The 12,879-nt window shown below is 40.5% G+C and overlaps 1 protein-coding gene across 5 annotated transcripts in view; it reads right to left on the reverse strand.

Annotated features, from left to right (window-relative positions):
- Positions 1-403: 403 nt before the first annotated feature.
- The window catches only part of ZBTB7A (zinc finger and BTB domain containing 7A), a 99,509-nt gene continuing 87,033 nt past the window's right edge, over positions 404-12,879 (reverse strand). For all 5 annotated transcript variants that reach the window (XM_044268496.1, XM_044268512.1, XM_044268490.1 and 2 more), the window contains exon 3: positions 404-4,615. In XM_044268496.1, the coding sequence (XP_044124431.1) occupies positions 4,276-4,615 (340 nt within the window). In that variant the 3' untranslated portion in view covers positions 404-4,275. The remainder of the gene's footprint in view (positions 4,616-12,879) is intronic.

Below are 12,879 nucleotides of genomic sequence, written 5' to 3' on the forward strand. Positions count from 1 at the left end.
CATGAGCGGACACCTGAACGCAGGTGTGAAAGGAGCCTAAGCCTGTCTTAGGTGCAGAAAATGGTCTAAATGTAAGAGCTCGGAAGCCGTCTTACATTTAGAACTGGCGCTGTATGCGCCAAAGTTATTGCGAGGCCGGCGCCTCTTCATAACTTCGGCAGATCCACCACCAGCTATCAATCTTTACGATAACAGGTAAAAACGCCGGTCTTGATAAATGTGCCCCTACATTACTGACAGTTTACATTAAGGTTAGAGCAATACTACCTATATTTTTAACACACTTTCCCATTTTAAAATCCAGTGTAGCCACTTTATACAAACGTGGATTACAAAATCCAAAAGGTTGTGAATCTCTGGTATAATTCCTGCCCTCTATTCAGACCCCTTTTTTCTTAAATACACGCTCCCATCAATAGACAATGGCTCCAACTTGTTTGCTTCTCATTTAAAATACATTTTAGCAGAAACTAAAGCTGGATTTACACGGGATGATTCTGCACCTGATTGTTCCTTCCTGACAGTCGGCTGCTTGTTCAGTGAAGGAGACCATGCATTTACATGCAGCGATCTCCTTCACTGTATGAGGAAGAGGGATTGCTATTGTGATCCCTCGTCCTCATACATATTCATGGTTTCTGAGCAGCAGATCCCTGTTTCGCTATTTTCATTGGGTGATCGTTGGCGCATTTAATGGGCAGATTGTCGGGTCGTGTAAATGCAGCTTAATACTACAATTCTATGTGGTCACCAGAGAAACATATCAAGACACATTACCATTAAAGATAATAAGGTCCTGCTTGGGAAAATGACTACATTTCATTTTGGCCTCTTTCACACAAGCAAGTTTTCCTTCTGGAAGCGATGTGTGTTGTGAACACATAGCATCCAGACCAATTCATTTCAATGGATCTGCGCATCTCTGTGTTCAGGAAAAAACGCAGGAAATTCTATATTGTGCGGTTTTTCATGCAGCTCTGGCTCCATAAAAGTAAAGAAGGCACCCAGATGCAATGCGTTTTTCACTGCTGGTTACTAGGGGATGTGCAGTGTTATTCTTCATGCTTGTGAAAAACTCATCCAATCCGGATACAATCCAGCAGTAAAAAAATGCAAACACTGAACGTAATCGCAGAAAAAAATTGATAGAACTTGCATGCAAAACCATCAGTTTTTCCAGAACAAATCCTGACAATCTGTATTGCACATATGAAAGATGCCTTACAGTTCTAAACATCAACCTACTGTATGCCCACAATATGCTACTAAAGTACTTGTACACGAACTATAGTAACTGTGTACTACATTAGACAGTTACAAAACTGGAAAAAAAAAATAGAAACATTGGAAGAGATTTATCAAAACTGGTGTAAAGGAAAACTGTATTTGTTGTCAATAGCAACCAAACAGATTCCATCTTTCATTTTTCAAAGTTCTGGAAAGAGAAAGGTGGAATCTGATGCTATAGGCACAACGCCAGTTTTAATAAATCTACCCCCATTATCTTTGTAAAAATAACACTCTCTGACATTTTGGGTCTTGTGTGAACTCATTCAAGCTTCATAAGACAGCACTGAAGATGTAGCTACTATGGTACTTAGGTGATGCTGCTGCAGTAACCACATTTTTGCTGTAACAGACAATCCAAAATGTTTTTAACCCCTTCAGAATCTTGAGATTTTCTGTTTTTGTTTTTTTATTCTCTGCCTTCCAGGAGCTATAACATTTTTACTTTTCTGTTCATATAGCCATATGAGGGCTTGTTTTTTTGCGGAACAAGTTGTACTTTCTAATGGCATCATGTAATTTTGCATAGAATGTAGAGGGGAAAAAAATCCAAATGTGTGGAATTGAGGGGAATAAAAGCGCAGTTCCACCAGTTTTTTTTTGTTGTCAATCTGTAGTTTTATTGATTCTATTTTGGAGCGTGTATGACTTTTTGATCACTTTTTATTCAATTGTTTTGGAAGGTGAAGCTAATAAAACTTACGCTGTTCTCTGTCTGGTATAAATATTTTAATAGAATGGGCATTTTGGGACATGGCAATGCCTATGATGTTCATTTTTTTGATTGTTTATTGTTATTCTGGGGAAAGAGGGCGATTTCCATTTTAATATTTTCAAATACTTATTTTATTTTTTTACCTTTTTTTTGGCCCCTAAGGGCCTAACAACATGCAAACTTTATATTGCAATTTCAATTTAGCTATGGAATTAAACACATTGCTAAACAGAAAATTATGTATATTTCAATGTAGTGCTGCCACCTGCAGGCCTACTTTGGAATATACCTGTGAAAGGCATGGTAGTGTCTAGCAGGCTCAGGCCTTTCACAGCGAATGAAGCTAGGGGGAGCTATTCCAGGCCCAGAAGCGCAGCGCTTCTGGGTTTTCATCTTTAAGATATAGTGGTTACATTTGACCACAGCATCTGAGGGGGCAAATGTCTGCGATCGGCGTTATCGCCGATCACAGACATTAGCCCTGGGTGTCTGCCGGACTTCCACTATACATGTACGGGAGAGGTCCAGAAATGGTTATAGCGCACTGCTTTACCTCTTGGCCCCTCCCCCTCCCCATGAGTGACAGGCCAGGCATCATCACCATCTTCCTGCCTGGTCCTGCATTGAAGCAATGCGTAGATAAGATCTTGGAATTGACAGGCCCAGGTAGAAAGGCAGTGAGGATACCTGGCCCTGACACTCAAGGCTCTCCAAAACTAATTAGCATATTAAATAAAGTGCATCTAACAGCTAGCATGGGCATGTAAATTTTTGGGTGTGAAATATTTGCAGCATGTTACAGTAGCAGCAAAGTTGCTGAAATTTTAACACTCTGTGCAGAAAATGACCTGCGGTGTGGATTTTAAATCCATAGCATGCTAATTTAAATTAAATCACTGCAGATTTCACCCTCCGTAATGTATTAGGGTAAATCCACTGCATATTCAAATTAAAGGGAACCTGTCATATTGAACATGGCGTCTGAGCTGTTATAAGATTGATGTACAGTTTTTGGGAAAAGAATCAGTAAAATGTATTTTACCCTTTTACATCCCTGCACACCCTGGGCTTTGAAGTCATGGAGTCTTATTCAGTGACTGACAGCCTTCACTCCATCACTTTGCATGGAGACAAGCTGTCAATCACTGATTGGACTATCTCCTTAATTCAAATGAATGAAATGGAAGCTTTACTGAATCTTTTTTCACAAAACTATATATCAATCTACTTAGCTCCTCTTGCTCTATGACTTGTTTCCTGCAGCATTTTCATGATGACATGTTCCATTTAAGCACATATGTATTTTGCTGCAGATTTGTGGCAAAATCCAGAGCTGTTTATTATGCTCAAATTCTGTCCCAAAACGCCGTAGCTAAGCCACCATTTCACCTGGGGCAAAGACTCAGTTTGTCACCCTATCCCTGTATCTAAATACAGGGGCCAAGGCAAGGTAGCATATGTCTGGCCAGTTCCTCTGTATGGTGTCCTATTAAACAACAACAAAAAAAAAAAAAACTGTCATTGTTTCAGGTTGATTGTCAAATTGTGGCCTTTATCGAGACTAAACATTAAAGCTACCATAGGTAACACTGTCACTTTGGGGGTTAAAGGCATATATTCCTTTTGGCAACTGAGTGTTGGTTAACCAATCCTTTACCACATATTCTAGTGAGTTGGAAGTAGCTGTTGCGTTGTACATGTCTACATTTTCTTATAGCATACTATCGGAAGCCAATTGTCCTGTAATACATACTGTACATTTATAGCATGCTATATCGCTGCACAGACAAAAGACCTAAAAAGAAAATCGTAGATGCTGATTTCATTAAACTGGTATATAATGAGAAGTTTATCTCCTTTAGTTACCACTATGAACACTCTTCAACAACTCAAGAAGTGTAATTTTTCTTACCTATAGCAAGAGTTGTGTTGCCATATCAAATTATAAAGCAGTTTAAGCAGAACTTCAGTGTAGCTGCTGTTAATAGCAGGTATATAAATAGTGCAACCTGCCCAGATACATCTCAAGTCTTTTTGCTTTTTTTTTTATTACCCTTCAGTCATTCATTCCAAGCATTCTGCCTCCCATAATCCCAGGAGAACACAGTTCCCCTCTCTGGTCCCCTGTGCTGAGTATATACACCAAGTCCCAACCCTCCCATGAGGATAGTGATAATTAGGCAACCCCAAATATACTTTGATATAATTATATATTTTTATATATATATATATATATTGATTTAGAGAATTTTCTAGTTTGTTTTTGGTTTTCCTTAGGAAGTGCTTCCAGCTCCCAAACTGGGACACTCGGCCTGAATTTCACCCAGACCGTTGCCATTCCCTGGAAGTGGAGCAATCCCTTCTCGAATCCGGGGTTTACGCCCTCTGCGAGAGGGGATCCCATTGCAGCCATCCTTCTTTAGGTGTCTATGGAGATGGTCTGAACGCACAAAGGTTTTGTGGCATGCCTGGCATTGGTAAGGACGCAGCCCAGTGTGTACACGAGTGTGATTTTTCAGGTCGTAGTTATGAGCAAAAGCTGCACCGCACTGCTGGCACAGGTATGGCTTCTCTCCTGTGTGTTTCCGCATGTGGACCTTTAGCTTGTCCTGCCTTTAAGAAACAGAAAAAGTTTCATAGTTAGCAATGTAAAAAGTGCAAAATATTCCAAAAGACCATGAACTTCAAATTCTTTCATTATGAAGTACACTGGTTAATTCTGAGCCCAATTCAGTGTACACTTCTCAAACAGTCAAGTTACCACGCTGTATCAAGTGAATGAGTCGATACTATGTGGGAAGAAGTACTTTTTGGAAATAAACATAGTGTAGCTAACGAGATGGTAGATTCAGAAAGAGGTGTATAGAAACACACAGAGATGTTTAAAAATATTACAGAGTAAGGTATACTGGATCAGTCTTTGTAACACCCTAGGTCCCCTGGGTTGGATCAAGTGAAGATCATGTCCCCAGGATTATTTTAAAAAATTTAACTACATTTCTTAACAACTGACAATATTTTTATTGATAACAATTAAGTCATGATTTATGTACATAGTTTATTGCTTGTTTTATATTTAAGAAATGTAATAATAATCTTTATTTATACATAGTTAATACGGTTGAAAAAAAACATATTTCCATTAAGTTTAAAGGCTTTCTACCACATCGTTTTGACAAATTTAGCTGTCAGACACTAGCGATCCTCTAGTGTCTGCTCTACCAAACAATGCTATTATAATAGCTTTTTGTGCAGCCGTTTCCAGGCGCGAGAATTCGTCCGCTGACCTAGAGGTAGGATCGCATTCCAGAGGAGATGGGCAGGTTGGAGGGACGCGCTGGGCGGCATTTTGTGAAGGTAGACCGAGCCTCTAGGTGCTGAAAAGACGCCCCCATAGCACCTAGAGGCTCATTAGCATATCAATAAAAGTTAATTTTTTATGGAAACGGCTGCACAAAAATCGATTATAATAGCATTGTTTGGTAGAGCAGACACTAGTGGATCGCTAGTGTCTGACAGCTAAATTTGTCAAAACGATGTGGTAGAAACCCTTTAAAAGGACCAGTTCAGGTCTGAAGTCACTTTGTGGGGCTTACATAGTGGAAACACCCCATAAATTACCGCATTGTAGAAACTACACCCCTCAAGTTACTCAAAACTGATTTTACAAACTTCGTTAACCCTTTAGGTGTTCCACAAGAATTAAAGGAAAATGGAGACAAAATTTCTAAATGTAACTTTTTGGGCAGATTTTCCATTTTAGCAAATTTTTTTCTTTAACACATTGAGGGTTAACAGCCAAACAAAAATCTATATTTATTACCCAGATTCTGCGGTTTACAGAAACACCCCACATGTGGTCGTAAACTGATGTAAGGACTGCCGCATGGTTTTTGGAAGGCAGATTTTTCTGGACTGGATTTTCGATGCCATGTCCCATTTAAAGCCCCCCTGATGCACCCATAGCCCCTTTCACACGAGCGTCATGGCTTTGGGCCGGATAAGATGCGGGTGTGTCGCGGTAAAATGCGCAATTTTTCTGCACAACTGCAAAACATTTTAATGCGTTTTGCACGCGCGTGAGAAAAATCTGCATGTTTGGTACCCAGGCCCAAACTACTTCACAGAAGTTTGGGTTTGGGTTAGGTGTAGATTGTATTATTTTCCCTTATTACATGGTTATAAGGGGAAATAATAACATTCTTCATTTTTTTTTTATCAATTTCACTTATAATAGCATATTTGAAAAAATATTTAAAAATTATGTTTTAGTGTCTCCATGTTCTGAGAGCTATAGTTTTTTATATTTTTTGAGCGATTCTTATGTAGAGTCCCATTTTTTGCGGGATGAGGTGACGGTTTTATTGGAACCATATTGTTTGACATACGCCTTTTTGATCGCTTGGTGTTGCACTTTTTGTGATGTAAGGTGACAAAAATTGCGGTTTTTTTTTTACACAGTTTTTTTTTTATGGTGTTTCTCACACATAGTATGGGTATATGTAAAAATACACCCCAAAACACATTGCCCTACTTCTCCTGAGTACGGCGATACCACATGTGTGACACTTTTTGTAGCCTATGTGCGCAAAGGGGCCCAAATTCCAATGAGTACCTTTTAGGAGGGCATTTTTAGACATTTGGATTCCAGACTTCTTCTCACGCTTTAGGGCCCCTAAAATGCCAGGGCAGTATAAATACCCCACACGTAACCCCATTTTGGAAAGAAGAAACCCCAAGGTATTCCGTGAGGGGCATGGCGAGTTCATGTAAAATTTTATTTTTTTGTCACAAGTTAGTGGAACATGAGACTTTATAAGAAAAAAAATAAAAATAAAAATCAATTTCCGCTAACTTGTGCCCAAAAAAACAAACTTCTATGATTTCGCCATGCCCCTCACAGAATACCTTGGGGTGTCTTTTTTCCAAAATGGGGGCACTTGTGGGGTATTTATACTGCTCTGGCATTTTAGGGGCCCTAAAGCGTGAGAAGTAGTTTGGAATCCAAATGCGTAAAAATGCCCTGTGAAATCCTAAAGGTACTCATTGGAATTTGGGCCCCTTTGCGTACCTAGGCTGCAAAGAAGTGTCACACATGTGGTATCCCCGTACTCAGAAGAAGTAGGGCAATGTGTTTTGGGGTGTATTTTTACATATACCCATACTGTGTGTGAGAAATATCTCTGTAAATGACAACTTTTTACATTTTTTTATACAAAGTTGTCAATTTACAGAGATATTTCTCTCACCCAGCATGGGTATATGTAAAAATACACCCCAAAACACATTGCCCCAAACCACATACACCCCAAACCACATGTGACACTTTTTTGCAGCCTAGGTGCGTAAAGGGGCTGAAAGTCCAACGAGTACCTTTAGGCTTTACAGGGTTGCTCACAATTTAGCCCCGCCCAAATTGCCAGAACAGTAAACACACCCCACAAATGACCCCATTTCGGAAAGTAGACACCCCAAGGTATTCACTGAGGGGCCTAGAGAGTCCATGGGAGATTTATTTTTGCTTTGTTGCCAGAAACTTTATTTATTTATTTTCCTCAGAAAGTGTCATTTTCCACAAACTTGTGAAAAAAAAAAATCATACATGAACTCACCATGCCCCTCCGCGAATACTTTGGGTGTCTTCTTTCTAAAATGAGGTCATTTGCGGGGTATTTATACTATCCTGGCATTCTAGCGCCTCAAGAAACATGACAGGTGCCCAGAAAGTCAGAGCTGCTTCAAAATGCGGAAATTCACATTTTTGTACCATAGTTTGTAAACGCTATAACTTTTGCGCAAACCAATAAATATACACTTATTGGATTTTTTTTTATCAAAGACATGTAGCACAATAAATTCTGACACAAACTTGTATAGAAATGTAATTATATTTGAACAATTTTACCCGAAAAAGTTAAAAATACAATTTTTTTTAGATAATTGCGGTCAGTTGTGATTAATATCAGAAAAACAAAAAATGTCAGCAGCAATCAAATACCACCAAAAGAAAGCTGTATTTGTGAGAAGAAAAGGAGGTAAAATTCATTTGGCTGCCAAGTGGCATGACCGAGCAATAAACCGTTACAGTTGTGAAGTGCCGATTTGCAAAAAAGGGCCTGGTCACTTGGGGGGGGGGGGGGGGGGGTATAAACCTGTGGTCCTTAAGTGGATCATTTACATTTTTATTTAATTTTTTATTTTTATTATGTTCACTTTTTTTTTTTAATCAAGTGATGCACACACCTCAAACCACTGGTGCTGACAGCACCTGATCTACCTGTGTGTCCTTCACATTTCCCTTTCATATACAGCGGCAATGTGTCTGATTAAGGCTAATATAGCCGAAAAGGCGTTCACGTGTATGTCGCATATAACCTGCAAAAAATAAAATTGCAACCAAAGTATACCTCTCACTGCTGTGATTTTTACTATACTAAATTCTGGGGTGGGAACCCTATGCACAGCGGAGAAAACCCGGTGTGAACTAATTTGTTCTACATGCTGTTATAGGAGAGCATTATACACAGTTGCATTATTACAATGCCAAAAAACAAGTTTAAATTGACTATAGGTTACCCATATGCAGAATAACAAGTAACCTACTCAAAGTTCCAGATAGCAACCAAAATGATCAGCAGTGTGACCTAGAATTTGCAAATGGCGACATGAATGTATAGACTTGTTGGTCATCATTTACAACTAGCCCAGCCGACCCACTGCAGTCCCTCACAGCAACCAAGTGGCATCCATTTATACCCCCACTGATTTACCCAAACACTGTTCAGACAGGCAAGAAAGGACAGGGCTGTCTAGCAGCAAAGGGTAGGGGTAATACTGAGGGCTCTTAGGTTACAATTGAGTCAAGCCTCATGAAGACGTCAGTGTTTCACAGACGTGTGCTGTACGTGTTCTCCACGGACAGCACATGTCTCTATTCATTTTAATGTGTGTATTCACACATCAGTGTTTCAGCACAGTCCGTGGGTCTGTTTTTTTTACCACGGATACATGCTCTATTTTGTCCGTGTTCACGGATCCATCACGCCCATTATAGTCTATGGGTCAGTGAAAACCATGGATGCCATCCGTGTTGCATCCGTGTTTCACGGATCATTAACAAAGGACTCTTTGAAAATTATTTTTCAGCTGTTGAGTGTTAGTGAAACACGGATGCAACACGGACAGCAAAAAAAAATCGGACCCATAGACCCAACACGGATCTGTCAGGGGAGAAAACACGGATTGAACGCGGTCCGCATTACCACTGATCCAAAACTGACACGGACGTCTGCATGAGGCATTAGAGAGGTTATTTGTCTTGTTTTAAAGCTGACAATCAAACCTGCAGCTCTCACTCTGACCCGATTTCTAAAGGCGAAATTTCTGCTTTTATGGCAGCCAACACTGCAATCCTGGTCCTGTGTTAGAGCATACATTGTGTAATATGCAAGTAGCAGGTTTTTCCTTTCACTAATGGTGTCCAGACACTAGATAAAAATTGTCCAAGATTGCCGATTGTGACCATCCCACATTTGAAAATTCAGTGCAAACTATTGCCAAATTCAGCCAATTTTCTCCTGTTTTGCAATGCTACCGATTATGTATGGTTAGCTCAAATGGGTTTTCAGTATTAAAATAGGTCACCAATATCAGATTGGTTAGGGTGTGACACCTGCCACTCCCACTAATCAGTTGTTTCCAACACACTGGACAGAGCCGGGGGCAGAAAGCTCTGTCCACTGTGTAGTGACCATGCCGGCTTACTGCAACTCACCTCCAATTTGGTTTCTGGAAACAGCTGATCAGTTGGGGTGACCCTACAATCTAATGTTGCTGACCTACATGGAGGATAAATTATCAGTATCTAGGCACTCAAAAAAACCTTTAAGTGATCACAGTCAGTCGGAAAAGCTAAGAGGTAGGCAACATAAAATCAACCCATTACAATCCCATTCTGAGGGGTTGCTAAATTATTGATTGCCAACCTACCCACTAGCTCAAATCTAGTATATCATACATGTATATCCTTAGGGTACTTTCACACTAGCCTTATTCTTTTCCAGCATTGAGTTCCGCCCTAGGGGCTCAATACCGTAAAAAAACTGATCAGGCATATCCTAATGCATTCTGAATGGAGAGCAATTCGTTCAGAATGCATCAGGATGTCTTCAGTTCAGCCTTTTTAGGACAGATATAATATCGCAGCATGCTATGGTTTTAGCTCAGTCCAAAATTCCGGAACACTTGCTGGAATGCCAGATCAGTCATTTTTTCCCATTGAAATGCATTAATGCCGGATACGGCCCAGAGTGTTCCGGCAAAACGGATCCGGCATTGCGGTCTGCGCATGCTCAGACCACAAAAAAAGAAATAAATTCCAGATCCGTTTTTCCGGATGACGCCGGACAGACGGATCCGGCATTTCAATTCTGATCAGTCTGACAAATGCCATCAGTTTGCATACGTTTTGACGGATTCGGCAGGCTATAGTTGTGGTGAAACTACATGAAGAATATTGGAAAACCGCCTACTGCAGGAAGTCAACATTTTCTTTCATAGTAAGAACTGCATGGTACCAAAGATGAAGGAAAATGCCCTCCTCCACAGACAGGAGATGAGAAGGGAATACGGCAGAGGTTTAGCGATACTCCTCCTGTACTTCAAGGTCCTCTTCTACCTGTTCATAGAACAAGATGTCATACAAGCAGGAAATCTCTAGCTTTTTTACCCTTTGTTCAACATATACAACAGGGAAATCTGGTCCCAGAATATGCAGCTATACGCCATAACATATGTCTCCTATTACTCGTATTCCAAGATATTTAACTGATGTTAAACATAAGTGTGTATGTACCAGAGGGTCAACAGATTTATCCTAGTTGATAAACAACCCCAACCACTGGCAAAATTCTTTAATGATGCTCATTACTGGTAACTAGGGAAGGTACTACATTTCCCAAAAGGAGTAATGTCATCTGTATATAGGAATACCCTTTCATCTAGTGGCCCACATTTAAAATCCTGTATGGAAGCTGAATTCCTGCACAAGCAAGGTAAAGTTTGCAAAACTGTGGGGTGACAGGGGGCATCCCTGTCTTGTATCCCTCTCTAAAAGGAAGGAGTCTGACACTTGGCCCATAGCCCCAACCCTAATGGAGGGAAGCATATATAAAACAAACACAGAACAGAAAATAGGACATAATGCTGGCAAAGGCTATGACTGCATCAAGGGAAGGGATCGCCTATGCACAAGGATCCACAGAGGACCCCTTCTGTTTTAAAAAGGTTAATGACCGTGCACTTATTCTGCATGAAGCCAGTTTGGTCTCCATGCAGTATAACCTGATACAGTCTGTTAGCTGCATGTAGCGGTTTTCTTCAGGCCGATTCTCAGCATATTGTAGCTGGATCCCCATTATAGTTATAGGAGCCTTACAAACTTCTGGCAATGCTAGAATGCACAGAGATCCCACAGGCTGTTCCCTGCCAGAACAGCCTGCCGAATCTCTGCTGCTAGTGTGAAACGAGCCTAAGACTTTAGCAAACAATTTAACATCCACTGGAAGTAAGGCATGGGTCTATATGAGTCAGGTAATAAGGGATCTTTCTCTGGTTTAGGCCTCTTGCCCACAACCGTATGCCCACCGAGATATACGGTCCGTGAGTGGGCCATACATTCAGGTCCATAAATAGTGGGACATTGACACAATTCTAACATTTTGCCTCTATACATCACCACAATGGATTTGAAATGAAACGAACAAGATGTGCTTTAACTGCAGACGGTCAGCTTTAATTTGAAGGTATTTACATCAAAATCAGGTGAACGGTGTAGGAACTACAACAGTAATGGGACAATTGGCTTTTCAGCTGTTCGACGGCCAGGTGTGTGTTATTCCCTCATCATGCCAATTACAATGAACAGATAAAAAGGTCCAGAGTTCATTTCAAGTCTGCTATTTGCATTTGGAATCGGTTGCTGTCAACTCTCAAGATGAGATCCAAACAGCTGTTACTATCAGTGAAGCAAGCCATCATTAGGCTGAAAAAAAAACAAAAGAAACCCATCCGAGAGATAGCAAAAATATTAGGTATGGCCAAAACAACTGCTTGGAACATTCTTAAAAAGAAGGAACGCATCGGTGAGCTTAGCAACACCAAAAGACCCGGAAGACTATGGAAAACAACTGTGGTGGATGACCAAAGAATTCTTTCCCTGGTGAAGAAAACACCCTTCACAACAGTTGGCCAGATCAAGAACACTCTCCAGGAGGTAGGTGTATGTGTGTTAAAGTCAACTATCAAGAGAAGACTTCACCAGAGTGACTACAAAGGGTTCACCAAAAGATGTAATCCATTGGTGAGCCTCAAAAACAGGAAGGCCAGATTAGAGTTTGCCAAACGACCTCTAAAAAAGCCTTCAAAGTTCTGGAACAACATCCTATGGACAGATGAGACCAAGATTAACGTGTACCAGAGTGATGGGAAGAGAAGAGTATGGAGAAGGAAAGGAACTGCTCATGATCCTAAGCATACCACCTCATCGGTGAAGCATGATGGTGGTAATGTCATGGCGTGGGCATGTATGTCTGCCAATGGAACTGGTTCTCTTGTATTTATTGATGATGTGACTGCTGACAAAAGCAGCAGGAAGAAATCTGAAGTGTTTCGGGCAATATTATCTGCTCATTTTCAGCCAAATACTTCAGAACTCATTGGACGGCACTTCACAGTGCAGATGGACAATGACCCAAAAGCATACTTCAAAATCAACCAAAGAGTTTAAGGGAAAGAAGTGGAATGTTATGCAATGGCCAAGTCAATTACCTGACCTGAATACGATTGAGCATGCATTTCCCTTGCTGAAGACAAAAGTG

Source organism: Bufo gargarizans, chromosome 1 (assembly GCF_014858855.1).
Source record: "Bufo gargarizans isolate SCDJY-AF-19 chromosome 1, ASM1485885v1, whole genome shotgun sequence".
NCBI lineage: Eukaryota > Metazoa > Chordata > Amphibia > Anura > Bufonidae > Bufo > Bufo gargarizans.